At 45.8% G+C, this 27216-nt stretch overlaps 1 protein-coding gene across 3 annotated transcripts in view; it reads right to left on the bottom strand.

Annotated features, from left to right (window-relative positions):
- The window catches only part of LOC144138023 (fatty acid synthase-like), a 64204-nt gene that overhangs the window by 19402 nt on the left and 17586 nt on the right, over positions 1 to 27216 (bottom strand). Inside the window, exons 7-17 of one of the 3 annotated variants that reach the window (XM_077670064.1) lie at positions 25388 to 25689; positions 23848 to 24237; positions 21390 to 21579; positions 18230 to 18459; positions 15583 to 15786; positions 14285 to 14539; positions 13865 to 14081; positions 8606 to 8860; positions 7505 to 7678; positions 5247 to 6471; positions 2632 to 2786 (exon numbers count right to left, since the gene is read on the bottom strand). In XM_077670064.1, coding sequence (XP_077526190.1) covers positions 2632 to 2786; positions 5247 to 6471; positions 7505 to 7678; positions 8606 to 8860; positions 13865 to 14081; positions 14285 to 14539; positions 15583 to 15786; positions 18230 to 18459; positions 21390 to 21579; positions 23848 to 24237; positions 25388 to 25689 — 3597 coding nt within the window. The remainder of the gene's footprint in view (positions 1 to 2631; positions 2787 to 5246; positions 6472 to 7504; positions 7679 to 8605; positions 8861 to 13864; positions 14082 to 14284; positions 14540 to 15582; positions 15787 to 18229; positions 18460 to 21389; positions 21580 to 23847; positions 24238 to 25387; positions 25690 to 27216) is intronic. The other 2 variants (XM_077670065.1, XM_077670066.1) reach the window with 2 other exon arrangements.

Here is a 27216-nt window from a genome sequence, read left to right as displayed (position 1 = left end):
ATGCTTGGTTCCATAAATGCAAGATGTTTAATAAATGCAAAAGCAATCGCAGATTGCCAGAATGGAGCAGAAAGTTACTGAATTTATATAAATATTAGGTGCAGCCACAGTGAAGGCGAAATCGACTCAAATAGGCCAAGGCTTCTCCAACCGTAAGTCCTGAAAAATTACAAATTTGGCAGAATAATTAACGGAAGAGATGGGAAGTGCGAACACATACTTATGCCTAACAGCGTTTTTGTAGTCGGAACATTATAATGCGTATGACCCCAGGATTTTGTGGTTTGGGGCTCCACCAAACTGGATTGTACTGAATCTGTTTGTACTCAAAAGAAATTTTTATGAGTTAAAAGTGATTTAGACGGCTCTATATACTGTACTAAAATAAAGTAGGGCATTTCTTGTAACTTTTTCGCCAATAAGGATACGAAACAAGGTCCTCGGAATGATCCGGCGCCATTAAACGAGAGAAAACTGTGCTTACGATAGAAATTCCGTGGACCAAGTAACGTAACAGAAGCACTGATAAAATTTCATTTGGACCAATACTAAACCCCAGCTTAAAGAGCCATGAAGAGAAAATACAACTTTGTTTAATTTGAAAGAACTAGGATTCAGTATCTCACTCAGCTCCATTACAGCCACAAAAGATGTTTTTTAAACGAAAAAAAGCAGGAAATATTTAAAAACTTTCAAATTTCGCGCCACAGTGACGTGTTATGAGCAAGAATGACGTCACACCGGCCAACAATAAAACAATTTTCAGTGCGTTAACTGCACGTTAGCATTAAAGTGATGCGGTCAAATGGAACTAGAGGCACCATTACAGTCGTTGCGACAGGTCAGTTAGGCGGGCGTCAATCGCACAAACAAGGTTCCGTGACGTCATAGAAAAGTTTCGGGAAATTGGCGAGGGGGTCGCGACTGCTTCACACGTTTTGTTTAATATCTTCGTTATTTGTTCGAAGATTGCGATGATATTGGTATCATTGTTATCGGGACTGAGCAGTCTTTCTAATAAACTCAACTTGGATTTTGTCTTCATGGCTCCTTTAAAAGGGCAAAATTATTTGCTAACAAGCACCGAGTGTTTACTTTTTGCGTTCCTCACTACAATAAGTAAATGTATCAATCTTCAGAGGGGTTGGAGATAGAAATTTGTTGGACCATATCTTTCGAAAATGAATTGTTTGTGCAAGGAGAAATGGGAACTGAAAAAATATGCACGCGAGAGGAATATACGTCGTAATGGTTGCGCACTGAAGATAGTTACACAAGAGTGCCACTGAACAAAATTTTACATAAGCCTATTGACGGCTAAATGCGCCAGTACTCTCCAAACCTACCAAATTTTACCACGAAGCCCATGAAGACAGCTCTTGCATCAATCGTCGGCTTTAGCAGGGTTGTTTTTCAGAATATCCATGAAGAACTGCCGTAACAAAAACCACAACCGCGGCACCACTTCTGTAGCGCTTCAAACGCATCCACAAAAGCACAAAAGTTTGTTTCAAGAAGAAGGCGAATCAGAAGCGGGTCATGTAATCAACCCGGAAAATTTTCCACAAGGTCTTCTTATCGGCCTGTCGAATAGTGATTGGAAGACTTTACAAGGCTTAACTTTCGCTGGTTGTGTTTAGCCGGCTTGTTTCCTCCTTGGTAAAAAAATGAACTGATTAGCAACCAAGCTTAAAAGTGACATTGATTGGCTAGACTACAATCACGCATAAAAATGGCTTCGAAAAAATGAGGGGGAGGGGCACCACAAAAGCGATGGGTGCACCTTGACACAATAGCCCTTGCCCCTGTAGCAAAGAATGCTCCTTTCGAACCAACTGCACACACCTAAACAACCGTTTTGCGCTGTTGGGCTAATGCTCAGTGATGCTGTTTGGATAGTACTCTGTGTTTTAGGAACGTTGCTCTGGTCTGGAACAGCTTGCGATATTTTTCGAAATGTGAGAACCAATCTCTGTGTCGTTAACCGGGTGAAACGCGGCCGCCTACGAAATGGCTCCTAACACGGCAACAAGGTACATGGCTTACTTTATTAATCAACCATGAAGAGGTTTTGCGTATATTTGCACGCCTTATGGTTTATACATAGGGTTGCTGTCGTTGTCACCGTTAAGGCCCGCCAGTATTACATGCAGCTTTAAAGGCACCCGTCAACACTTGCCATAAACGCTTTTATTGTTTCCTTCACGCCTGGAAGCATTGTGAAAGCAGTAGCGCCCACCAGCACTGCGTGATTTGCTCGTCGAAACAGAACTATGGGCGCTACGTTTTAGCTATGATGGTAGATTTTATAGTGGATATGGATTACGTTTGCGGCTGTAAAAGAAAGGAAGCGGCGAATAGCCGCCACATTGGTGTAATGACGTAATTCCAGCACTCAAATAGTCTGCAAGAGAGGAAAACGATTTGAGAGGTTTCCGAGTTATCTGACGGCCATGGAGCAGTTTTTGTCTGAGGTACTGTGTGTCCGCCTAATCTTCTGACTGGATGTGTTTGCGGACTGCGTTATGAAAAAATTTATAATCTCACAAAAAAGCTACAAAAAGGGTTGCAGGGTACCGTTAATTAATTAATTGCCATAATGTCTTAACAAAAACTATTGAATATACTTACTGGTCTGCATAAGGGTGTGCCTGTAGGATCCCCACTGTCCATCACAGTACACGTTCAGGACAAGATCTCGTTTCATGATTTCTCGGTACTCCGGGTGGCTCGGGCTAAAGTTGGATACTTTATTAGATCCGGAATGACTTGCATCGAAGACGCACCTGGGTATGGCGTAAAAACGAAAGCGGAATATAGCGGACCACGATTGTCGTGGTTCGGAAGCGATGAACATTAGCAGAAAGAAAGTTCAGGATGTACCAGTAAGTGAGAGAACTCATTCTCTAACATTTTCGTTCTCACTAATAACGGCATAAATTGAATACGTACGCGCTACACTGGTTTTAATTGAAACCTTTATGACCGATCACTGTTAGGGCGCTTTAACCAAGTGGCCGGGCGCCTTCCCCGAAGTGTTTTAAAAAAAAACACGGCAGTTATTTTCTAGATATCGGTGTTAACTTGCAAAGGGTAGTTTGCAATAGCATAAGTGCATGGTTGTTAACTCGAAGATGTTGCAATTTTTTTCAAGCTTGGGGCTTCCTGTAAGAAGAGGCCTTAAGGTAAATGTGCAGCATCAGCCCATTATACCTAAAACATGTAGGAGTACGTGAACAAAACCAGTTATAGGAGATGAGAGAACTCCGGCATTGCTGGTGGCACGCTATGCCGTGGGCGACGGCAAAAGCATTGGGCTTACTTAAAATCTTTCTGGAAATGCTTATGGGGATGTCTGTAAACAAAATATTGGTGGCCTATTTTTCTGACGATCACGAGCTCCTCTCTGTGTAGCACTACTTGTTAAGGCCTTTTCACTATCCATTGACTCGATTGGAGCACATAGGGGCCTGCGCACGTAAGCTGTGTGAATAACCACTGCCGGAAATGTGGTCACCGAAGTCTGCATTGACGTTATCGCGTGTCGAAAGAGCCCTGGTTTCTATCCTGTAATCATACGCCTATTGTAACGATTTGTAGCGCACGCATGAAGGAAATGTCTCATAGCTTACAGCTGCGTCACGCAAAATAAATGCCGACTAAAACCGCTTTGACGATTGCAGTCTTTAAGTAGCATGAACGTCTTCCCACGCTTATCTTAATACCCGAAGTAAATGAGGATGTTCATAGATGAATATCATTCTCCCGTGGGGATCAGATCTTGGCCCTATTTAATAGAACTTGTCTTCTTGAATGAAGAACACTATATAGAAGAACGAGGCTCACGGCACTGCAAGAGGGAGAAAGAAAAGGGCACCAAAATTATAGAAGCTTCATTGCGCATCTCTAACCATGCGTGAGCAGCTTGTCCCGTGCCTTCACGGACTTGAGGCTCGCCTCGATCGGCAGGCCTCGGTCCGGCTTCCGAAGCTGGCATCAAGGCGTCTTTCACGCGCCACGGCGCCGTGGTCTAACCGTGCTTTTAATTCGAACCACCTCAGTGGTATCGTTGGCTCGCTTGAGTAGTACCATTGGCTATCCGTCGACCCTTTTAATGTTTACCAGCATCGGCATTCATTTACCGCCGCTATTTCTATTTCATCCTCCTAGGCGCTAACTTAATGCTATCCTCGCTTCAAACGGGTCTTTGCGCTGGGACCAAGGAAAAGGGTGCACGTAGCAGCGACGTACTTCTACCTCCCGATAAACAAGCCGCCAGCTGCACGAAAGCAGTGCCACCACCTTCAGCTTAGATTCACTTCAGCTTTACGCCCGTGCCCTGCCCTTCTCTATTGCTCTGTCGCTTTCGGTCCGCTAATTGACGGCCTATATTTTTACCCACACAGGGCTTCTGTTGCTTACGTATTAGAAAAGGCAGCTGTTTTTGGTGAATGGTAAACGCAGCTGCACGGATGACGGGGATTCAGTGCAGGCGAATGGAAGGCGTAGCAAGTTTCGCATAAACATTTTGTCTTTCCGTTCTTTGTAAAATACAGCCACTGTATTTAATAACGTCTCTAATTCCGTCAAACCAACTTTTTGAGGGCTCATCGACGGCATTCAACCCATCTTACTAGTAATTTGCACTCGTGGCTCAAATGGCGCTTACGCTAGACTTTCACCAACGAGTAAAACTATGAGGATACCGAGGGAAGAGAGTTTTGTTTACATATAAAATTATGTTAGAACGGAATATGAGTTTTCTTGCGAAAAAATGGGCCAGAAGAAGGGCGCTCAAGACATATGAATGAAATGCTCCGAAACGGCTGCGGGTTCAATGGTTCCACGCAGATGTGAAGTTCAGTCAGGTATCTCGAGGTGGCACGTTTAATTATATATGAATTGTACACTTTCAACTGCAGTCAGTTGGAATACTGAGTTTGAATAATGCGGACTCATAAAATCAGAGCTTTATTTATTGTAGGGTTTAACGCACCGACGCTACACAGGCGATGAGGCGCACCCTAGTGGATGGCTCCGGATTAATTTTGGCCACCTGGGGATCTTTAAGGTACCCTTAAGTCTACAACACACGGCCGTTCTTGCTTTTCGCCTCCATCAGAAAAGCGGCCGGCGAGGCCGTGAATCGAACCCGCGCCCTTGTGCTCAGCAGCACAATGCCAGATCCACTGAGCCACCGCGGCGGGTATAAAATCTAGGCTTAATGCGTTCCGTTGTATGCCTACCTGATATGCCTCCCAGCACTTTCCAGAAGAAGGCACTTCACGAGTCCCATGATTCCACTGATTCCGGCGTTTTCAGACAGAAGCCACAGAGTACGCCCACGTGGCCCGCTTTCGAGTTTTTGCGCCTTGTCCTTGAGTTCCTCGACCCAGTCAGAGTCCGTGGTGCGTATTTTGACCACTTCTTGCGCGAATGATTCCACCGGCGATGTGCACTTTCGAAACAGCAGGAGCGACGACAAGTTGTTCGACTTGTGCGCGACTAGTCGGAATCCGTTGTCCTCGAACCTCGCTTGCAGAGCTTCACAAGCAGGAACTTTGAAGGCCGTTTTGCTAGCATTTCTGAGAAACAGTTCGGCGGGGCTCAGAGCTGTGCGCACGGCGATAAGCGCAAACCCATTTTCTTTGCAAATTGAGGACAGTTTCTCAGGCAGAGAACGATGCCTTACGTAGTCCAGAGTGCTCACTCTTGTGACTACTAAATGGGCTTCGGATAGTTCACCTTCGGAGGAAGAGACCGATTGCAAATCAACGACATTGATGTCGTTAAGTTGTTCCTCCGAGATTGTAATGTCGCTGAATGCGCGGGCCACAGTATACTCACTCTTCAGTGTTGAGTACGAAATGTGCAACAGTGAGCGTATCCATGGTGCCAGAAGCAAGCTGTTTTTTTCGAACGCAAGCTCCAAGACCTTGACTTTCTTGCCGATCACGTTCTCAGTCACAATGTCAAGGACGTGCCTCAAAGGGTCTTCCCCAAATAGGGCTGTGTTCAGAATGTCAGCCTCGAGGTCCCGTTTGTGAAGAGATAGAGCTGAGTGGACGCATACGGCCAAGGAAGATGTCGAGTCGTTTACGAACTTGAGAAGAGTGATTAGGGTTCGTAGGAGGCCATGATTCTCGGCAAGATGCGCCGGGAAGCTGTCGGGAGATTTAGCAGAGATGCCATCTACTTTAAAGAACTGAGTGAAGGGATCTGTGCCGTCTGGAGAGTAGCGGTCGACAATTTGGTAGGCGATGGAAGAGCACATCTCAATGTAATCTTGCAAGCTTGCCTCCCGCCGTTGTCTGTCCGCCTCACTGTCAAAGTAAGGAATGAAACGAAACTCTTCGAGGAGGGGCACTTCTGGATCACTGCTACGCGGAATGGGGTTGTATGTGACATTCCGTAAGGCGACTCCGCCCGCTCTGCACGTGTTGAGGTAGCGTTCATACACCACGTCTGCACCTGTTTAGAGAATTAAATGGAAAAGGAATAGTGGTAATGACTACGGTCTCCTTCGACGACATTTTTCTATAGGACAGTTGCAAGTTGGGTGAGTTGGTAGGTGTTCATACTTAATCACACCGCGAACGACAAGCCAGACAGAAGAATAACGACAGGACAGGCGCTGACTCCTAACTGAATTAATTGAATACCCGCCCCAAACATTTATACCGACCGCCACACGTGCGGCTGGCACCCGGTGTTTGAGGAAACTGATATTGTTACCAAGCCCCCGCAGCAGTTACACCGAGAGATAGTTGAAGCCTATCAAATTAGCAAGAGGGGCAAAAATTATGTGAGCCACCCTTCAGTGGTGCTTACTGATTAAGAGGTCCAGTTCATGAATAACAACAAATAAGTCATGTTCCCTTCTTTCTTTTTTCTGCTTTTATTTGTTTTTATGCTACTTTGACACGGACGGGGTTGTTTGCCTTCGGTATACTTCGGTATAAATGGTTGTGGCGGGTTTTCAATAAATTCAGTTGAGAGTCAGCGCCTGTCCTGAGGTTATTCTTCTGTCTGTCCCGTGTTTCGCGCTGTGATTAAGTATAGTTTTTTCTCAATCAACACTTTCACAGCAGTTAACAAGTCTACACCTTTATCGCTAACGTTACCACCAGCGAAAGTGAAGGATATAGAACTTCCCCGTTCGCGACAAATGTATCGAATGTATAGCGATAAATGCAATAAAGAGGAATTTTTTTCTTGTTCCATTGTATAATAATTTGACCGAAACAACGTTGCTCTTTATATTTCTATATCTCGTCGGAAGCTCTAGTACGATTTTCCCAGCTCACCAAAGTAAAAACGAAAAAAGAATTTTTGTAAAAACGGATTCTGTGAACTTTAAGGCTACAATCTTCCGCAGGGAGCGTTTAATTTAAAAGCACATAAAGCCATCTCAATAACAAACTTCAGGATTTGTTTTTGTAGTTTTGAGTACAATATCCCATACTAAACACTTTGCAAAATTAGTAAAAGTAAAATCAGTTACCTGCATCTCCAGCGTTCTCCACAATGCGTGCATGCAGCTGGGGGTCTATACAACAGAACTCGATTCTCGTCGGCATTGTAAATGTCCGGAAGTAGTTGTGTAGTGCAACAAACTGGAACATGGCGTCCATAAATGTCACCCAGTTGTCCTCCCATTGGAGCTTACCGTTCCGAACTGCAAAAATGTTAACAAAACAAGCTGCTTACTTAGACTGCAACATACATGCGGTCATGAAAACACTGGCACAAAGGTGAAGAACGCAAAAACAAGTGATTTAAAGGGCGAAGTAATGTCCTCATTCACCACTTCACAAGATCTGATGCATGTGCATGTAAAACATCAGTGTGCTGGTTTTCACAACAATTGCGGGACTTCAAAGAATGTTTTAAGTGAACCGGCTGGCTTCGTTGCACACAATTTTTTCACGAACGTAATGATGTAGTCTTGTTGGTTGTGGAGCTATCATAAATTCATTGGTATTTCGTACAATAGAACAAAAGCATTTTTCCGGATGGTATTCGGCTACTTCTTTTTTGTTTTTTATGCACGGCTACGCAAAAAAGTAGATCCCCTGATTAGCCCCGTGAACCAGAACATTCCCACATATAATAAAAAATGACCAGAAACTGGTTTTGTTTTGGGTAATATAAAGAAGCCTAAATTTGACCTTCGTTTGAAATGTAGGTACTCGGAAGACCAGGGCTAGACAAAGAATATCGGTTAACGGGGCTTAACTATGGTGGCGCCACATAACATGTGCGAAACTTGCTTTTAATGTTTTCGTATAGAAAAATACCACTCGAATGACTGCGGGTAGGTACGCCCTTGCTTTCCTTGCGCGTGCGTAATTTGAAGTCGCATAAAACTTTAAATTAATCCCCAACACTAACACCGCACGCATGACTGCTGGTTACGATGATTTACAAAAAACACCACGTACAACTTTGCATGTTGTTGTTCCTTCAGTTTTATGTCATTTTGTAGAGTTTTCGTTTCCAGATCAAGCAATCCAAACTAGCAATCCATCCCCAGAGGAGGCTTTGCGTATCGGATGAAGAGATATGCATGAGCAGAGGCAAAATAAAAACACAAAATACTCACAGTTAATATCGGTCTTGCAGATGCCCCGAAACACCCCGTTGCACTTGTATCCTCGCAGTCTAAGTTCCTTGTACACGTCCTCAGCTTCTAGCTCGTAAACCACTGCCTTTTCTGGGGTAGGATGTGGTGAGGCGTTGAGAAGCTTCATGTCATCCCCAGCAACGCGAATGCGGCCACTTGCGACAACAACACCATCTTTGCTCACTTGAAACTGCACTGTGTCACGCGTGACATTTACCCGCAAACTGACGGCACCTGTGGAAAAAGACGAAATTTTTTAACATGTGCAAGGGCTAAGGCTTGGGCGAGGTGGTGCTTCATTACAAATTATTACAAATAGCGCTCGTGGTTGCCACTTTCTTCTTCTTGTGTTTCTTCTGTGTTGCGCTGTTGCTCAATTTGTAATTTCAGATTTGGTTCCCGTGGAGAGTTCGTACCCCGTTCCGTCCATATATTAATTTCTTATCTGCGGCATTACCACAGGAATGATAAGCAAACTTTCTTCAACGAAAACCTGGCAACATGATAACAGTGCTCAGAACCCTGGTAATTCACGTTTTGGTTTTAAGTTGTCGTGAGTGGCAAAAACATATAACGGTCTTGTTGCAAGTTTTCCGCTGACGATGAGCGCAACCAAGAAAATGCTGCGCACAAAATATAGCTCCAGTACTAAACACACACTCAGAGAAACGAATAAATGCACTGCTCACAAATGTTCATTTGAAAGAAAGGATGGCGTAATACACAGTCTTTTACATACACACAAAAACATAAAAGCAGAAAGCAATATCACTGAACACCACTAAATTCAGTCTGCCTGCCGCATACTGTCAAAAAAAATGTTGTAAAATGTGATAATGACTGTTCCCTCATGCACTCTTCGCTATTTTTTTAATGGAGTTAGGCGTCTGGAAGCTTATTTGCCATCGTGTCTTGGCGTCTGTCAGTGGTTATTGTCTTCTTGAAGCGCGGCGTACAACCACTATCACAAAAATGACGAGGCACGTGGGATGCAGTGCCTTTCGTAATTGATAAATGATACCAAGACAATGCCAACTTTGCATACCGCGTAATTTATGGCGCGCTTCTTTCCGTGTAAACTAGGCCTCTGTTTTCCGCTGATACGGCTGCACATCCAACTATAAACTTGCACGTTGCGGAAGAACAAGAAGGCCCGTTTATTCTGGAGCGACCCGCTCAAGTTCGTGATCCACTGTATGGGAATACGGTACCTCCTGACGCGTTGTTTTGTTCCGGCTGTCACCTCGGATGTACCTGCTTACGCTTTAGTTTCAGAAGCAAGGCTTTCGATGCAGGCGATAGGTGCAAACTAGGGTAACCGGCATCAAACAATCCTGAAACTTGGGTGTCTAAACTGATTTGCATACGATAAGGAGAGGACTTTGTAATAGCGCGCTCTAAGCACATCTAGCAACTGCACGTTTACCGCTTTTGAATGAGCAGATTCAAAGGGCAGAAGCCACAGGGACAGGAAATTCAACATACATTGTGGTCTGCTACGCAAAAGTAAATGTCTACAAAATGGAGGTTATGCCCTTTCAACAGCGGAGCTGTCGAAGTTTGAGCTCTGGCCGCGCCGAGCGTTAGCAGAAACGTCCGCCTGGCGAAGTGGGGAGGGGAAAAGTGCTAGGCCAATATGTGTGAGTGAAGTGTCGGGGAGGCAAGCAGCCCACTAGCAGGTTTTGGGAGTGTCGGCGTCAATAAAAAAACGCTTGCCGTTGTTGGGGTCGAACCTGGGACCTTCACGTTAAAAAACGGTGTCTATCCGGTTCGCCGTCATGGCGTTCGGGGGTTCAGCATTTCCTTTGAGTTCACACCACGGGAGTCGGCTTTGAACTTTAACTGTATTGAAGTCGAATTTGTATTCGAAATTTGGCAGTTTGAATTTTGTACTTTAGAAGGGTGGATTGTAAGTTTGATTTAACTCGATTTGCATAAAAAAAGCTTCGGTTTTTAATCATCTTTCTGTTAAGAAATGGGCAGGAATAAGAAAAGCCAAGTTAAACCCAGTGAAGACCACCAGCCCTGCTGTTTCCTCGCTCTTGGTAAATAAATTGTGAAGGTGGCCGAAACTTTTAATTTCTTCTGTGAACTTTTGGCTAACGGCCAGAGTTGTGAAAGTCTGTAACACCTCCGTAACGCTCTTTTTGTAGCTATGACCTTCCCGTCTTTTCCCCTCAATCGAGTAGTGGTCGACATGTCTAAAAAAATGGACAAGTACATTGTTTAGTTCACGTACTGCGGAGCTATGTGAGCAGCTATGCATCAACTAGCCCCACAGCACGCTTTACAGAAACTACTACTAGGTGTATAATTCCGATGGGAGGCTTGGTTTTCATCTTTTGACAGGCTTTCTCAATTTTATTCCGAAATTTATGTTAGGTATTTATCTCAGTAGCCTGCAATAACAAGTTTTGACTTTGTCCAGCGGCTTAACACGCCGAAGTATACTTCTCATCGCACACGTGGCCAAATACGCCTGCTTTTTAGTTTCAACATTCGGCTTCGCACATTGTTGGGTCAAACATTGGGTTACCACACGAAAGGTTTGAGTGAGACTCCAACAAATTCCCACTCATGTGAATTGGCCAATGAAAATGACAGCTGGACGGCGGGGCTCGCGATCTATTCACCAATTCAGATTTTCTACGACATCAACATGCCTATATCTAGGAACACCCTGAGGCGTTTGATTGGGCAATATTTTTTGTTGCCTTCACAAAGCATAAATGCTTTGAATCAATAGACAGAAAAAATGAACAAGCCGAAGCCCTTGGGCTTGTTACGTCTTCCTGTCATTGTCCATATGTGCTATATATGGTAGCGATGGACCACCGGCCAACTAGCCAAATAGACACTCTTCTAAGTGCTTAAAGGGGCCCTGAAAGGCATTTTGAGCACACTAAATTGACTAGCGCAACCGTTAGATTGGGTCGTCAACGTCCTCTGTGCCAAGTATTACTCTTTTACGCGCAGCGGAAAGCTCACACTTTTGTTGCAAAGTTTGTCGTTTTCTTCTCACCCTTTCCTTTGTGTTTTTGGACGCCGCCATCTTCACATGTCTACATCATCGATTCCCAGATGTTCGTCATGAGCTAGACATCCTGCTATTGGGCAGCTTTTTCACGCACTTCCAGCAAAGAGATGAGTCGTCTGCTCAGCGTCGGCTCGCCGGCTGATCCGTCAGCGGAGTGCCGGAGTGCTTGGGCATTTTACGACAAACGAAACAAGTGTAAAACAAACGCCTAACCGTTTGTATTGAATGTAACACGGCCATAACCCGACATGGATATTCTCTAACCTGAGTACGTTCCATAAAGAAAGCGTTGAAGCCCCGTGGCACTTCTTTCGTGCAATCGCAGAGAACGCCCTGAGCCGAATGCCCGGGTTCGACGCATACATTTTATTCAACTTCAAAACAATCCAGAGATGCGTTTCTAACGAACACAACGTCACAACATGCGTTGAAAGTATGAACCACGATTGACAAAGGATGGGTTGCCTCCTGCCCGTCGTAAATTCGGTACTCACCTCGCGCGCGGTTTGCGGGGACGAACAGCAAGTCACTGAACTCTGGCGCACAAGCCGATGGCTTTTAGCCACGCACACTGCACATACCCCATGCGAGATTGAGTCGTACGCCGCTCGAGAAAGATTATCTAGACCATGGGAAGAACAATCCACCCGCAGAAGCACAACCTCGCATTTCATCGCGAAACAAAGGCGTCCACAACACACACACCATCGCCTCCTGTAATGCCAAACGCATCTCGCACTTCCCAATGGGAGTGGGTGGTACGCCTGCAGTGCCCACATGTCGCGAGGTGGGGCCCCAAGCTGAACCGGGATCATGGAACCGTAACTGACTTCTGGAGAGGTTAGTGCCTTGTTGCCAAGGCAACCGATGTTTGAGATTGTCAAAGAAATGGCGCTCGCTCCAGCGCTAGAAAGCTCAGAGCCGCGGAGGAGCACGTTTTGCCAACGTTGCCGCTCTCCACCACGCGTCGCCCCAAGCTGAACTGGTCACATGATTGAAGCGTTTTGTGCGCGGGTTCTCTATCGGTTTAATACGACTTTTTCACATGCCGCCGGCAGGAATTACCACCGCCGCAAAATAAGACCCGGCACCAGCGGGGCCACATCTGATACGGCGCTTTTTGGATAAACAGTGCGCGGTGCATCAAGGGAACGAGCGCACGACTCTCCCCGTGCGGCTGCGAGTTCGCCGCCGATAAAAAGTCATGTGCCGCCAGCAACGTACACCGCGAAAGGGCAAGGCCAGGCCGCCGCATACATGCGGCCAGATTTTTCGTTCGCTTTTCCAGCCTTGAGCAGAGTGCGGGATTCATGGTGTCAACAAAGCTTGCCCGTAGCAGACGACAGTCTGAGCAGCGCAATAGCGGAAGTACGTCACCGCTGCGGAGCGCAGCATCATGGGAGGCAAAGCTCGCGCGCCGTTAACAGCGGAGAGTAAGTCGAAAGGAGGAGGAAACTCGGAGCGACGATAATGCGCGGTTTTTGATTTACGATTTCTCAGCTAATACTCATCGCTTTAACAAAATTCTTGCGGGAGGAGATTGCAAATACATTGCTTTATTTGGTTACATGTACATCCATGCATCGGCGGAAGGTATTTCACGACACCTTTAAAAGTATTTGGACATTTTTCTATTTATTATAGGGTGGCCACGGTCACTACCGAATCGGGACTATGCACTAGTTCAAAATATCAGAAAAGCAAGCCGTAGGAGTAAAACGCTTGAGTTAGTCTATTGTTTAAAAAGTGGAGGACCTTAGAATCTGCATTTAGGCTTGGAACACGGTGGCATTATAGGGAACGGTTGGCATGGCAATATTTGTCGTTTGTCATCTTTTACGGCAGCACATTTAGTTCGAGTGTGTGGGTGCGCTACAGCACGTTTCACCATGGCGCTGACGTCACCACGTCCGTAGGGGCCCCTTGAGCGGTGAGAACATTACGTTCCGGCAGGACCTCCCTTCTGGAGCAGTGCCTTACAGATAAGCGGCCTCCAGTGAACGCCGAAATGCGGTGCGGTAGGACGCATCGCACACGCCGCTATTTTGGTCGCCGTCAGTGCTGCCGATGGCGACCGGGTTTGCTGCAAAACCGGCACGTTACCTCTAAGCGGTGACGCATACAACTATCCACACGAATTAAAGTTATGCTTGCAAAGATGCAGCCAACTGGAAACCTATATCGGTCAGTCGTTCACTCACCACTCTTCGGCAACATTATTTCCTGATGAATAGTCACATGCTCGAAGATGACAGGAACTTCGTCAAAGGGCTTCGCACACTGTGCGGCCAAGCTCTTCCAAGCCAGGATCATGTAGGCGGCAGCGGGAAACAGCACCTGCCTGTTCAACTCCCGCTCTGCAAGGTACGCGTCTCCCTCATTCGCCTTTAGGTCCACCTCTACGACCTCCTCGGACGCCTGCGGATGTGTAAGCGTTTTTTCATGGCAAGTTTACAAAGCGGGTCTGGTGCTTTGATCGTTTCGATAGCGTCTTTTCACAACTCTACAAGTTGTGAGCATTAAATTGTGCTTATTGAAAATACACCACAAGAGAGAAGTATACACACTTTAATGGCTCAGTCACTACCGTTATTGGAGAACTTTATTGGATGTCTTCTCACCTTTGCAATGTTGACCAAGTCCTTCCAGTCGATGACGTTCCAGTTCTGCGAGTGGTCCCAGCTGACATAATGTGCGATGCTTGGTGTTCCTCGAGGAACTGGCCACGTCACAGGAGGGTAAAGGGAACTCAGATCGAGTTGTACACCAAGTGTGTGCAGCTCGCCCAGCGTGCTGAGGAAGAGTGTGCTGTTGTCGGTGTCACGTTTCATCAGTCTGAGGCATGTGGCATCACCCAACCCTCCACGCAGAATTCCCTGGCGGAAATAGAGCATGCAGTAAATGGTTGCCCTACTGGGCTACAAAATGTTAAGCGGCAACAGAAGGGAAAAGCTGTCAATATTTAGGGCATGCCTAGAATGTTGCACAGGAAACCAGTGCTGGCGCCAAGCGGTGGAAGCAAAGGTCTTTCACGGAAGAAGTACTGACAAGCACATTGAGCTTTCTCTGCTCTGGAAGTCAGTGGTAACTGCATATCAATTGACGGTGCCGTTTCAGCTCCGGTAAGACTTGTTAGGAGGTAGAAGACAGCACTGGTGTCTGCGGCAGACAGGCTTCGACGACGACGAAGATTAATACGAAGATGAGATGACCGAACGTGGACAGTCGCCTTTTGTGGATACGTGCAACGCGAGATGTCGCTACAAGTGAACCAGAAGAATAGCCCGAGGCATAAAAAGTGACGGAGGAAGAGGAAGAAAAAAGGCGCGAGACTAGGTGACGAAGCCGGGTTGAATCGAAGGAGCAAGGGCTTGGAAGACTACCTGCAAGATGTGGTAGCCGCGGTTCCCTGAAGCCTTCGTGAGGACGCCTGGAAACCCAGCTTGGCTGCAGTGCCAGCCGTGTCTACTAGCTCTTCGTCGACCGCTCATTAAATCGACTTCACTGCGCAACCTTGTGTTCTTGTGTCGATCTTCCAAAGGCCGCGACAACCGGGACTGCGCAACGTATCGGCATCTAGGGCGCCGTACCACGTGCGACGTGTTGTCTACCACGGGCGTGTCCACACTGAACTGGAAACTGTTGCTTTTTTCTCGTCCTCGCCGAACGTTTGTATTTTTTAGCATCTTCTGTCTTCAGGATAGAGATTATTATCGCATTCTGCTTGTCCCGGCAAAGTCGTACTCATTAACCCGTCCCGTATCCATAACTGCCTCCGTATTCTACGTACTTGTAAAGCGCCTGTCTCATGTTTGCATCGCTTGTTCCGAAGACTAGCCGCTGACACCATCAAATAATCCTTCGTAACAGCACCTATACATACGATTCTGTTTAAACAACGTTGAGAAGTGATTTTCACCTGCAGCAGAGAATGGGGAGCGATCTCAATCACAATGGCGTCCCTGGGCACGCGCTGCAGGCCCTCGTAGAAAAATACTGGCGAGAGGAAGTTGTTGATGAGGTAATCCGCAGAGCAGCGTTGGCCAATTGGTTCAGTCCAGCATCTCTCGGTCACAGAAGTGCTGACCCAGTGAGAACTTCGCAACTTCGGCTCCGGAATCACCTTTGAGGCCGGAGAGAAAAGAGAATGTGTGAAGAAATTAAGTCTAAAATGTGCATAACTTTTCTCAGTTGCGGCTACCGCAAAATGATTTCCTCTTGCTTTAGGGATGCAAGAGTTATTCAAGAAAAAACCTGCAAAATTTTAGTACAATTTACGGAGAAATTTGTTTTTGCTCTTTAGTAGCCACGTCGGAGTACACGGTGCCGTTTTTGTGATTGATATCGAAAACAGTTGTTTTTGTTTGGTTTTTTATTTTATGACTTTATAGAATGCTATTCTATCTCAAACTGAACAATACAGCAAAACAAATCCAACTGGTGTTTTTGTCAAATGGGAGAATCTGCTCTAGTGTAAGGGACACTGAGTATACCTTTAGGGATCCCCGCGAGTGTAACCTGGGGTCGGGGTTAACAACAAAAAAATTGGCCGGGCATGTGCTCACTTCTCTGCAAGTGCCGTCGAACCGCCGCCACTTCCATATAAATGTATGTTTTGTGTTTCCCGCGCAGTTCTCATGCTGTTTACCTCCTGTCTTGCTGAAGGCTTTCTCAAGTCAATTTAATTTCTCCGCGTTCCACTGCTCGTGCGCCATCCACTAAAACTTTTGTGTTACTGATAAACTTTTTAGAATGTCATCACGTGCTACAGACTCGTCGAGGCATTTCTGAATTTTGAACTAGCAGGTAGAAAGAATAATTTCAACAGGTATTTTAATTTGACAGCGGGAAAATAAAGGAGCCGTCTATTTTAATTAAAGCCACCGTAGATTATCACTTCTCTCGTAAAGAAATGAAGAATTAACTGCCCTTGTTATAAAAATTGAAATTCCACAGTTATATATAAAAAATGCACTTCGGGCGTGCTGTCGGCGCTCTTCTTATTCCGAGTACAGGATGTTGTTGAGATTTATGCGAAATATAGGAAAACCTTTGTTGAGGTTGGCGAGACGTCCGTACTATAACAAATAGTTCTATGAAAATCGGTGCTGCCTCCCGGAAACTTGAATAACAGTTAACCGTATATTGGGTTGGCCCTCAAAGCTATATATTAATGCAACTATTTCAAAACCCTTCCTTACTCTCGGTCACTGTACGCAATAATTAAATAATAATATTCCAAACCTCCAATCAGGTGACAAATTCCCACCACAGCTCTCCGGCCCTCACATAGCAACGCCTCTCCTGCATACTTGCCTCCCGTAACTCTGTTGATTCGCACGATATCATATTTAGTTGCAGGCCCAGAAAAGCCCCAGTCACAGACGGTTTTTACGTAATTGGACTGCAGTGAAACTTCAACGTGTTATGCAACGCAATAAGCTTTATGCTCAATTCTTTTTTGGAGCATGGTTTATTGCTGCTGAGCTCAAGATTGTCCTGCCGAGGCCGCTCCATATACGTGAAGGCTTTAAAACAACCGAAGATTACACACCGATATCTATCCTTCTTTGTTTTGTAGAAATGTAAGAAAAACATATTAAAGCGGAAGCTTTCTCAGTAGAACCGAGAGCGCCCTGTCAAAGAACTAATGCATTTCCCTGTAGACCGATTGGTCGACCGAAAAGTTCTGATAAGATCTCTGGCACACGGCGCATGCCTGAAACCGTGCTTCTGTTGTGTCAAAATGGTTACGTGAAAATCGCAAGAAAAGGAGCGGCTCTAGGTAATACGATACAGGAATCGATCATAAAGATAGAATGTACCAGTATTCTTTTGCCTCATAAATCACGTATCGGTATGGATTGAGTTCGCTCGAAGATGCGTTTACTCAGTCCAAGTAAAATAATCGCATATGTTCTTTCTTCGTTTGAGATTTGGGTCTTTGAAGGTTTGGCGCCTTCACGGACGTAGTTTCAACGAAGGCTAAACGCACTTTTTGCAAAGGTTCTAACAAACTTCTGCCGCAGTTTTGATGCCAGAAATCTTTCGCGCTTCTCTTCTCGTGATATAAAAAACTGAAGTGTTTTTCAAATTCTCTGTTTGAATTTAGAACAGAAAAGTTAACTACAATACTATTAGATAAACTATTGTGACGTTATCTTATCTGTTTTCAATATCATTAAGGTCTCTTGTGCTCATTTCCTGGCCGGCGCAGCATCCGACTTTGTTTTCTATCATTGCTCATTCAAAGGCTTGAAATTTTAGGTTTCGGGGCCCTTTGGAGTAACTTTGAGAAAACTTCTGTCTTAATTGGGCTATAGCAGTGAAGATATAGAATTTATCGAATTATAAAGTTTTTTTGCAATCAGGAGTGGCGCAAGGGTCTGTTGTATCCCAATTTTGCACTTTGCACTTCTACGTCGCCCTATATGTGGTTCCTGAGAAAAAGTGTATTTCACATGTAGTACGTGTTGGTAACGCAATAATTTACACTACTACTGTTTGCATGACATCAAAAATAAAAATTTTGTGCTTCTCGCAAACGTTTCAAGTTTAATATTCACCTTTTCGAGGGCCTCTCGCAATGCCGGTCCAATGTTGTGCACATGAGGGCAATGGAAGGCCACGTCCAGGCAGTTCACTGCTGAGACGAATACCCTCTCTGCCTTGAGTTCGTCTAGGAACCTTTCCATTGGTTCAGCGAGGCCGGATACCGTCACAGAGTCGGCGGCGTTGTGACAAGCCAGAAATATTTCACTACCGCAGCGAGATTCAGCCTCTTGCCAGGTGAGCCCTGCAAGAATTTCCCCGAGCTTTAATATGGCATAGACAGGGCAGCTGACAAATTTCACTTGATTGAAATATTACGGGGAAGACCGTGACATGGGTTACTGAGCGTTAACGGAGACAAGAGAAAACTGGTATTTGGCATCAGGTTTGCCCTAATATGCAGCCCCCTAGCACTGGGTGACTCATAGCGAGGTATTTTAGCTAAACGTTTTGACTTTCGTTTCTAGTGCCGTTTGGTACGTAAAGCATGAGGCACTTAATGCCGAGGACGTCGCTCTCTGAAACGTAATCCAGAGCAAGCCTGGACGATGGCGTGCCAATCAACGTCATAACTTCCTTCGGGGGCTATAAAAGGAATATAAACAAGTAAAGTTATAAAAGCTGTTCATCCGGCGACTTTTCAGCCGAGGCTGGCCATTTCAAATATGTTGAGAGAGAAAAACAAATAGCAGTCCAAAGTGGTTAATCTCGAACCTGCATGGGTGGGGGAAGGCTTCAAGAAGCTTACATGCTTCAAAAAGCATTCCCGTTGTCTCTGCTGCCGTAAGTATAGTACGGAAATGTAACATTTCTGTCCTGTTGTCCTAAAAAGAGATGCCTCCAAAAATTCGGCGACACCAAAATACAAGACACTAGTCTGGAAAACAAGCTATATCAACTTGCTTTCTATAGAGGGTATTTGGAGGTAAAAATTTTTTTGTTGTTCTGGTATTCGGCTCAGGTAGTAGTATTAACAATGCTCGGATCGGCTGGTGACCATAACGCAACTCACGAACATTTTCACTCCCATTCGGGCAAGACTCATTGCCTGATAGATCTTATAGATTGATTTTACTACGAGTTTTAGACAAAACCTTGCAGGAGCGACCCAAATGGTTGATTCAGACTGATGAGGCTGGCATGTAGTAAAACACAGGCTCTCCTTATTAACGGGATGTAAACTTTACATGGCAATGAAAAAGCTGAGTGTGAAAAAATTAATTCGCCTCGTATCTGCTCATTTTGCTGCAAATGTTTTCGAAAGACTATGAACTTCTGCAACGTAAATGGCTCTCTTTTATCCTCCGCCCAACTCTCCTGCTCTTCGCCTCTTTTAAAAAGCGCGTGCGATAAACACGGTGGAGGTTAGCTAATGTCAGTTCATTTTTCCTGCATTCAAATGCTCCTGCCATCTAGTAGAACATTTTTGTGCTGTTTAACTCGGAACACTGCCACGAGGTCGATGGTCTCGGAGCTCTTCTGGTAACTTATGGTTTTCATTGCATAAAGTGTGGTTTTAATTCCGTATTTGTTTTCACTTAAAAGAAAACTCTTAGTAGCAGTTGTGCATTGATGCTTTGCATCAAATATACCTAATGTTTTCTTTTTTCTTAACGATGTTGACAAGTATGAACTATGCTTCCAGATTTAGTGCCTCGCAAAGGTTTTGGTTCTGTGAACTTATAGTTCAAGAATTCGTTTACTTTTGGCCGGAACCTGAACACAGGGACAGACAGACAGACAGACAGACAGACCGACAGACCGACAGACAGACAGACAGACAGACAGACAGAAGACATAAAACATGCATACCTAGATCCATCCATCCATCCATCCATCCATCCATCCATCCATCCATCCATCCGTCCGTCCGTCCGTCCGTCCGTCCGTCCGTCCGTCCGTCCGTCCATCCATCCATCCATCCATCCATCCATCCATCCATCCATCCATCCATCATCCATACATACATACATACATACATACATACATACATACATACATACATACATACATACATACATACACACCAAAAAATTCCCCGCATTTCCCCGAGGGGAAGAATGTGAAAGTGCAAATGCACGAGTTGAATTTGCGTGGTTCGGTAATGTTCGCGAAAGAGAGATCACACACACACACACAACTACAAAGAAAGAAAGATGCATTTATTCACAGACACCTATTTGTGTTGTCGTTGTACTTGATTGCTAGAGCGGATCTCAGCTTTGAAATTTCGTGTCAGTACTCCTTTAAGCGGCTGCATTAGCCCTTCTCACGCCCGATTCCTGGCCAATCCCCCACGTGGGTATGTGCCATGTCAGCGGCCAGGCAGCGCGCGCCCATCTCCCCCCGTTGCCAAGGAAGACGAGGAGATTCCTGGCCAATCCCCCACGTGGGTATGTGATGCGGACATCGCCGGTGGACGCAGGTTCAGGGTCGCTTAAGAAGTGCATTCGCACTTAAAATTTTCACGTTGAAGTAACCAGCCTGAAACAATTAAACTAGCTTCACTGACTGGACGTAGCGAATGCTGATGTAAAAAGCAAAGCTGCTAGGAGTCCCCTAATCGCAAGGCTAAGCTTAATAGGACTTCTCAAAGTCAGCAAGACGCCTTGCACAAGCTAAGTCTGGCTGAGCGATTATCTATCCTCTAGCGCATTTCTTCAGTATTCCTGGATCGTACTTCTGGATTCGCCCGACAACGCCGGACCCGTTTTCGCGCCAACTCTTGCTGGCCATCCCTGATGCGCGGCTTTCTTCCTCTGGAGAGGGCGCGACTGAACCCATTTTCCGAACATTCTAGTAACGACCGCCAAGCGCACTGGTCTATATTTCCACGCTCCTTCGAACCATCTGTTGGGAGCGCGCTCCCCACATGCCCACTCCTCGCCTCCTCTACTTGGCTGCGTGCACCTGCGCTTGGCGCATGCTCCCCCTGTTTCCTTTACGCTGCACGTGTGCTTAGCTCGTGCTGCTCTCTCTCTAGGCTATGCGTTTTCCACGTCGCTGCGTCAGCGTTACCACGCCTCGTCCCACAAAAGCTTCGACCAAGAACAACTCCGCTGACAAAAAGCCATGGCGCACTTGCTAGTTTCCTATGTACAAGCGGAAATTGGATGATTCCAGTACAACGGTTCACTCAATCGTGCAAACAGAAGGAACGAGATTGAGAGTTACCGACTACGGCCATGGCTCCCTTGGGCATATTCCCCAGTTCCGTGCAGCGTCCCCTCCAGTATGCGCACAGCACGGCCTGTTCTGCTGTTAGGGCTCCGTCAAGGTACGCACAGCCGATTTCACCCATGGAGTGGCCGAGAAAACCATCTGGTTTAATTCCCATGGCGGTGAGCATATCGACGAGCGCAACCTGCAAAGCAATAAGACAAACTCAGAGATGCTCTTCCAAGTAAAAATACTTCAACCCGCACACTGGAAACGTTATACTGGCCTTACTTTGCGCACAAGGGTTGATAGTGACCAGTCTTCAAACTCTTTCCTAAACACCGAACGTCATTCGGGAACCACAGTGACTTGCGGTTCAGTCATGAGGTTAATATTAGAGAGTTTCAGCATACCATGCATACCGTATGTTCCGTGTGTTCGTTTGCACCGGAACCATACCGGGCATGTGGGCGTTGGCCCGGGTAGGGCAGCTCAGTTCCGCTAACAGGAGTCCGACCCTTGCCGTGCCCGCTCATATCTTCCGCTGAGAAGCGGCCCGCCCCGCCGCGCCCGCGCGTGCATGCGCACTCGGGTCCCGGTACAAACGGCACTCGCGGAACACACGGTACGTACAGTAAGCTGAAGCTTTCTAATTATGCCGGTTATGGTCACCTCGGAGACGAGAACATCCCCATGTTCAGGTTCGGGAATTCCCTGTAACTCTTGCTAACCGGAGAGCCAGAAATTTCTACATAGTTAGCAGGACACAAGGCTTCTGAATTGCGGTACTCCGCTACGCAAATCATTCAATTCTGTTTTGCATTCCATGATAGTGTGAAGGCGATACCAATGAGCGTATGCTATATGGCTTGTTGGTAGCTTCTTACAGCCCGTTTTATTATTCTATTGGGAACGATTGTGAGTGAATGCTTCTTAGACCACTGCAATTATAACTTACGTGCTAACTGGGCTTTACGTGTTCATACACACATAGGGAAACTATATTTATGATCACGATAGACTGGTGTAGGGGTTCTTTCTCTATTCGTTCAGTTGATGATGTGGATTAGATATTTCGCTGAGTTGTTGTTGTTGAGCATCCACTTATAACTTATGCCGTGCACACGGATACGGATACAGCTTTTGATTGCTTGTATACAAATCACCTAAAACGTTTCACCATACAATTGGGTCCTGTTGACTCCAGCTCGGGTAACTGAAACTTATTAATTATTCAGCAAAACTGAGGATTCATATTTTGGCTATGTTTTTCAACTTAGGTGATTGAAATTTTAGAAGAACTTGTTGGTGGCCGAGTTGGTGCATCGTTAACGTGAAGTAGAAACTGCGCAATTTGAGACGGCCACAAAAAGGAGCGAGTTCTCTCCTTTTTGTAGCCGTCTCAAATTGCGCAGTTTGTTGCTTCACATTAAAAATTGAAATTTTTATTTATTTCGGTTATTTGGGAAGGACGTCACACCAGGTTCCTATTAGCGCGTGCCATTCTTTTCGTCAGTAACGTAATTCGTTGAACTCCAAGTGAAGCGCGTGGTAACAAGCCTATAAATTGTAAAAAATGATTTTTTTCCGTAAGTTACAACATTTCGCGTAAAACGCCTGGTATACCTTGTTTGTGATTTCACCAAAGCCTTTGAGGCAAGTCAGAACACTTCCCCAGTAGATATTATCTCCTGCAGTGGTAGCACCTCATTTTAACAGCGGATCAGTTCTAGGGCTCACTTTGGCGACAGTCTGTCCCGGTATAGTGTCCCGCTCTCTCTGAGCAGGTTTACCCAACGCACAAAAACTGATTACCGGTATACAAAAAATTCATCAAAAATAATAGTCCCAGGGTTTTCTCATTTTGATAATGTACGGGTTATAATGCCCCGGAAGAAATGTCTTCTTGTGAATGCGTTTTTGCTTAGAGGTGAAGCCAACTAAAAAACATCGGTGTAAGGTTGGTATTTGCAAGCCGGCTTTTCCACACGATGTGTTGCACAGTGGATACCGAGGAGGATAAATAAAGAAAATGGCTATTACTCTAGTATTGCCATGACTACACTGAAAAAAATTATACGACAATTGGATGCTACGACAACTCTACTCTTACGCCGAATTATATGCTTTTGTCAAAATTAGTGCACAGTGAAGTCGTAAGCGTTACATAATTTTTGCCAGGCCATCTACGCTGTAAGAATGGTTACAGAAAGCGGCTTTAACTGTTGTTATAGAGGACTATCGAGAAGCACATTACATAAATATTAGCTGCTATAACGACCCTAACATTTCGCACCACTGCTTCGGTCTTCATACATCTTCACAAAGTTGAGACACTGAGTTTTTGAATGAGTCTGTATTGCATATTTAAAATAAAGGTATTGCATTCGGAAGGGAATCTACACGGGCGATCACGCCAATTCACGTTTTCCACATACGGATTCAAGTAGAATCAGTACTTCTAATTCTGTACCTGAAAAGCGGTGATGGAAACGAACGTAGACGCCATGCTCTCTGTGCCCAGGTCTTTGGTGGTAACCAGTTGTATTAGGTCGAGGTTGAACTGCTTGAGGACTTCGTGCGACTTGTGGATCGAGCGGGCGAACACATCGAATTGCATCATCTGCCGAGCCATGCCGTTCCACTGGCAGCCCATCCCGGTGAAGACATACCAAAGTGGCCTCCTCTTCCATGGAACCTCTTTGGGGGCCCCTTTGACCGCAGCCTTGCATGTTTCATCGGGTGGTACCAAGGTAAATCCTCGAAAAGGAAACTGCTTCACGCTGGGCTGTCCGACGTTATTTAGAAGCGCGTACGTGGAGTCTGGGTGTGGTCCTTCGACTTGCAGTCTTTCCAACGTGCTCTGCGGAAAAAGTCATTTCAGAGACATAAGCTACCTCCAAGATGGGTGTACCGAAAGCAGTGAACCTAATGTATCGTGGACAAACATGGCTAAAAGCAGTGCAGAAAAAGCTCACATTAGTGTAGCAGAAGATGGTAAACGTAATAGTAAACAAAATAACTTTACAGCTTTAAAGCAATGTGATACTGATGTCGTCGAGTGGTTTCGCGGTCCGGGTAGATTTGACCTTCGTTTGATCGCAGGTACGCCGTGCCTTGCAACGGATTACCTCCCTCACCGGGCCGAGTCGCGCTGACCGAGCGGCGCCGACGGCCGCGTTTGCCCAATAAAGTACAAATAACAACCGCGTTAATCACTGACGCCTTCGTTGCTGGCTTGGCGTATGCGCTCTGCACAGTTGAGTCGTGCCGGGCCGTCTACTCTGAGCGGTGCTCGCGAGCTAGAGGCTTTGCACCGTCGCTGGCAAGCGGTATCTGATCACCACGCTTATATAAGCTAATAGGTTTCGAGGGGGGCGATGGGGGAGGGGAAGAAAAGGGCCGAAAACTGACTGGCGTGGTGTGCCGACACCTTATTCACCCCGCGGGTATTGCCCGACGAGCCGTTCATCTCGGAAAACCCCGGAAGCGTAGAAAAAGCCAGGGGTTGGACGAATAGTATAAAAATTACAGCTAAATGAAAGCTTCATCAATAGAACCCAAGACTTAACCAAGCCAAGCATTCGCAAGCCAAGCATCCTCTCTGCATATCCAGGGTTAGCTGAGCTGTGCCGCAGCCATTTTAGTAATTTGCTTGTGATATATTCATACACTTAGGTCCATTTAGAATAGAGAACAAAAACTACAGAAAGAGACCTCGTGCTTCAATGTGTTTTCGGTCACAATCCACGATAGTATGCGTTGATGTTTTCACGCTCACTTCGCACGAAGTACAGTATTCTGCACGTATGCCTATTTACCATGACAGGTTAACACATAAAAAGAGTATATAAATTCGTGTGGGTCGAAATAATTTATGTTATACGTTCCTGTTGGATAGAGATTTCGATCAGCACGAAGGCCAACATCTAATGAGAAATATTCTACCAGACTAAAAGGTCACCTCCAAGCAAGATCCCTGCAAGAACGCGGATGACTTAGCGCATACTTACAGTCAGTGCATCTGCCGTCCTCCCGGCCATAATAACAAGCCTGGGAAGGTGAGGCTTCAGACGTGGGAGGCTTTTGACGTGTGGTCCTGAGTGCGATTGCAGGATGGTGTGAACGTTCGTGCCTCCGAAGCCGGATGCATTGATTCCTACAAATGCACCTGGCAAAGGCTTGTTGCGGTCCACTACCTCGATGGTGCCATCAAACAGGGACGAAATGTTTGGGTTGGGTTCCACAAAGTGTATGTTGCCAGCAATGGTTCCTGTTTCCATTGCGAGAATTACTTTCGCCATAGCGCAGATTCCTGAAGTTGAAAAGAAAAAAGGTCACTTTCAAGCCATTGTTTGAGAAAACGTTGTAAGTTTGTAGACAGTAGTTAGGTGATCGGGATAAGCCGGCACTAGGGATAGGCCAGCTTTATTCATATTATGTTTCTTGTACGCTCGTGAAGAAGTCACAGGTGCATTTTGCTTTCCAGCGTTTCCAGATCAGTATTTCGGCTCACCTCATGAGCCGAATAAAATTGCAAATATAAGTACGCATTGTACACTCGCATTTGAAAAGTTATTTCTTAATAAATGTGTAGACGGTGTCATAATGTATCCCACAAGCCCGTTCTAGAATTTAAGCTGCGCTTGAATTCGGTACGAAGGTTGGTTGTTGTTTATTGTTAACATATACAGCGCCAAAGTGAGCCGTAATAGCCGTAAGACCTAGGGAGCGACAAGGCATCTTAAAAGATTTGAAGTCAAATTGAAGCAATCCTACAGGCGTTTAAGGCACTATCAATTTTTTATCAACTGAGCTTGGAGAGCAGAAAAACATCCTAACCGATATCAACAGAAAACCATTTGCAGAGACCAAAGCCCCTAATCAGGCTTTGCTAGAATAAACATGTTTGGAGAAACACATGGTGAGAACCAAAGAAAATGTTACGTGCAGAGAACAAGGCACGTTTGATGGGAATACACTTGAGTTAAAGTGCGTGGGGTGTAACTTTGCCCTCAGGTGTCTTACAAGAAAGATAAAGAAAACTTTTATAGGTAGGAGTACAGATGATGGGTGCAATTCTGTAGCCGGAAGCAGATACGAACAAGCATGAACACACAGGCGTGCGCGCGGAAGCACCTACACGCGCTAACGCACTGCCACAGAACGTGGACAGACTGGAACGAATTAAAGAATAATTGTTTTAAACAAGCATGACCCTCCGGCGTGGTGGGCAGATAGGGGAAGTAGTTATGATTTACGGGTTGATAAAGCCCATGTTCTGTTCATAAAGAGGTGACTCTACTTCACGAAGGACCACAGTCCCAGCAGAAATAAAACACGAGGGCGGCGATGAGAAAAACTCCGGGCACGCGGCTAGACACGCAACACTCCAACTTTGAGACATGCGCGAACGCAAACGTGTATACCACACAGGAACCAGGGCCTACACACGCACTCATACACGCACACACACGCAAGTGCGCACACAGTCGCCCGCCAATCAGCAAACCCGTGCTGAATTCACCCCTCAGCAGAGGGAAGAGCGGATGCAAAAGCAAAGGGACATGCTGATACCAGCTCAAGATGAACAACGTGGTATTTACGTGCTTGTTTTGTTATAGGAGTTTGGTTAGCCATCACCTCTCGTTCCAGCCGTATCAGAAGCGATCCGAGCATGTCGTATACTATGGTAGAAATTGCTGTTACATTTGTACTCATTGCTTCTGCGAATCAAAATGACCGTCATCCGCGTGCATCTGGGGTATTTGCGCAACGCCTGCTTTAACGCGTCGATGCCACACCTGGGTAATGAGGCGCGCCGTATTGGAGGACGCTAGAA

This window comes from Haemaphysalis longicornis, unplaced genomic scaffold (genome assembly GCF_048455015.1).
Source record: "Haemaphysalis longicornis isolate Haplotype H1 unplaced genomic scaffold, Haemaphysalis longicornis Haplotype H1 scaffold_5, whole genome shotgun sequence".
NCBI classification, from domain to species: Eukaryota; Metazoa; Arthropoda; class Arachnida; order Ixodida; family Ixodidae; genus Haemaphysalis; species Haemaphysalis longicornis.
Note: the sequence above shows the minus strand (reverse complement) of the source record. Positions and strands in the feature narration are given on the sequence as shown.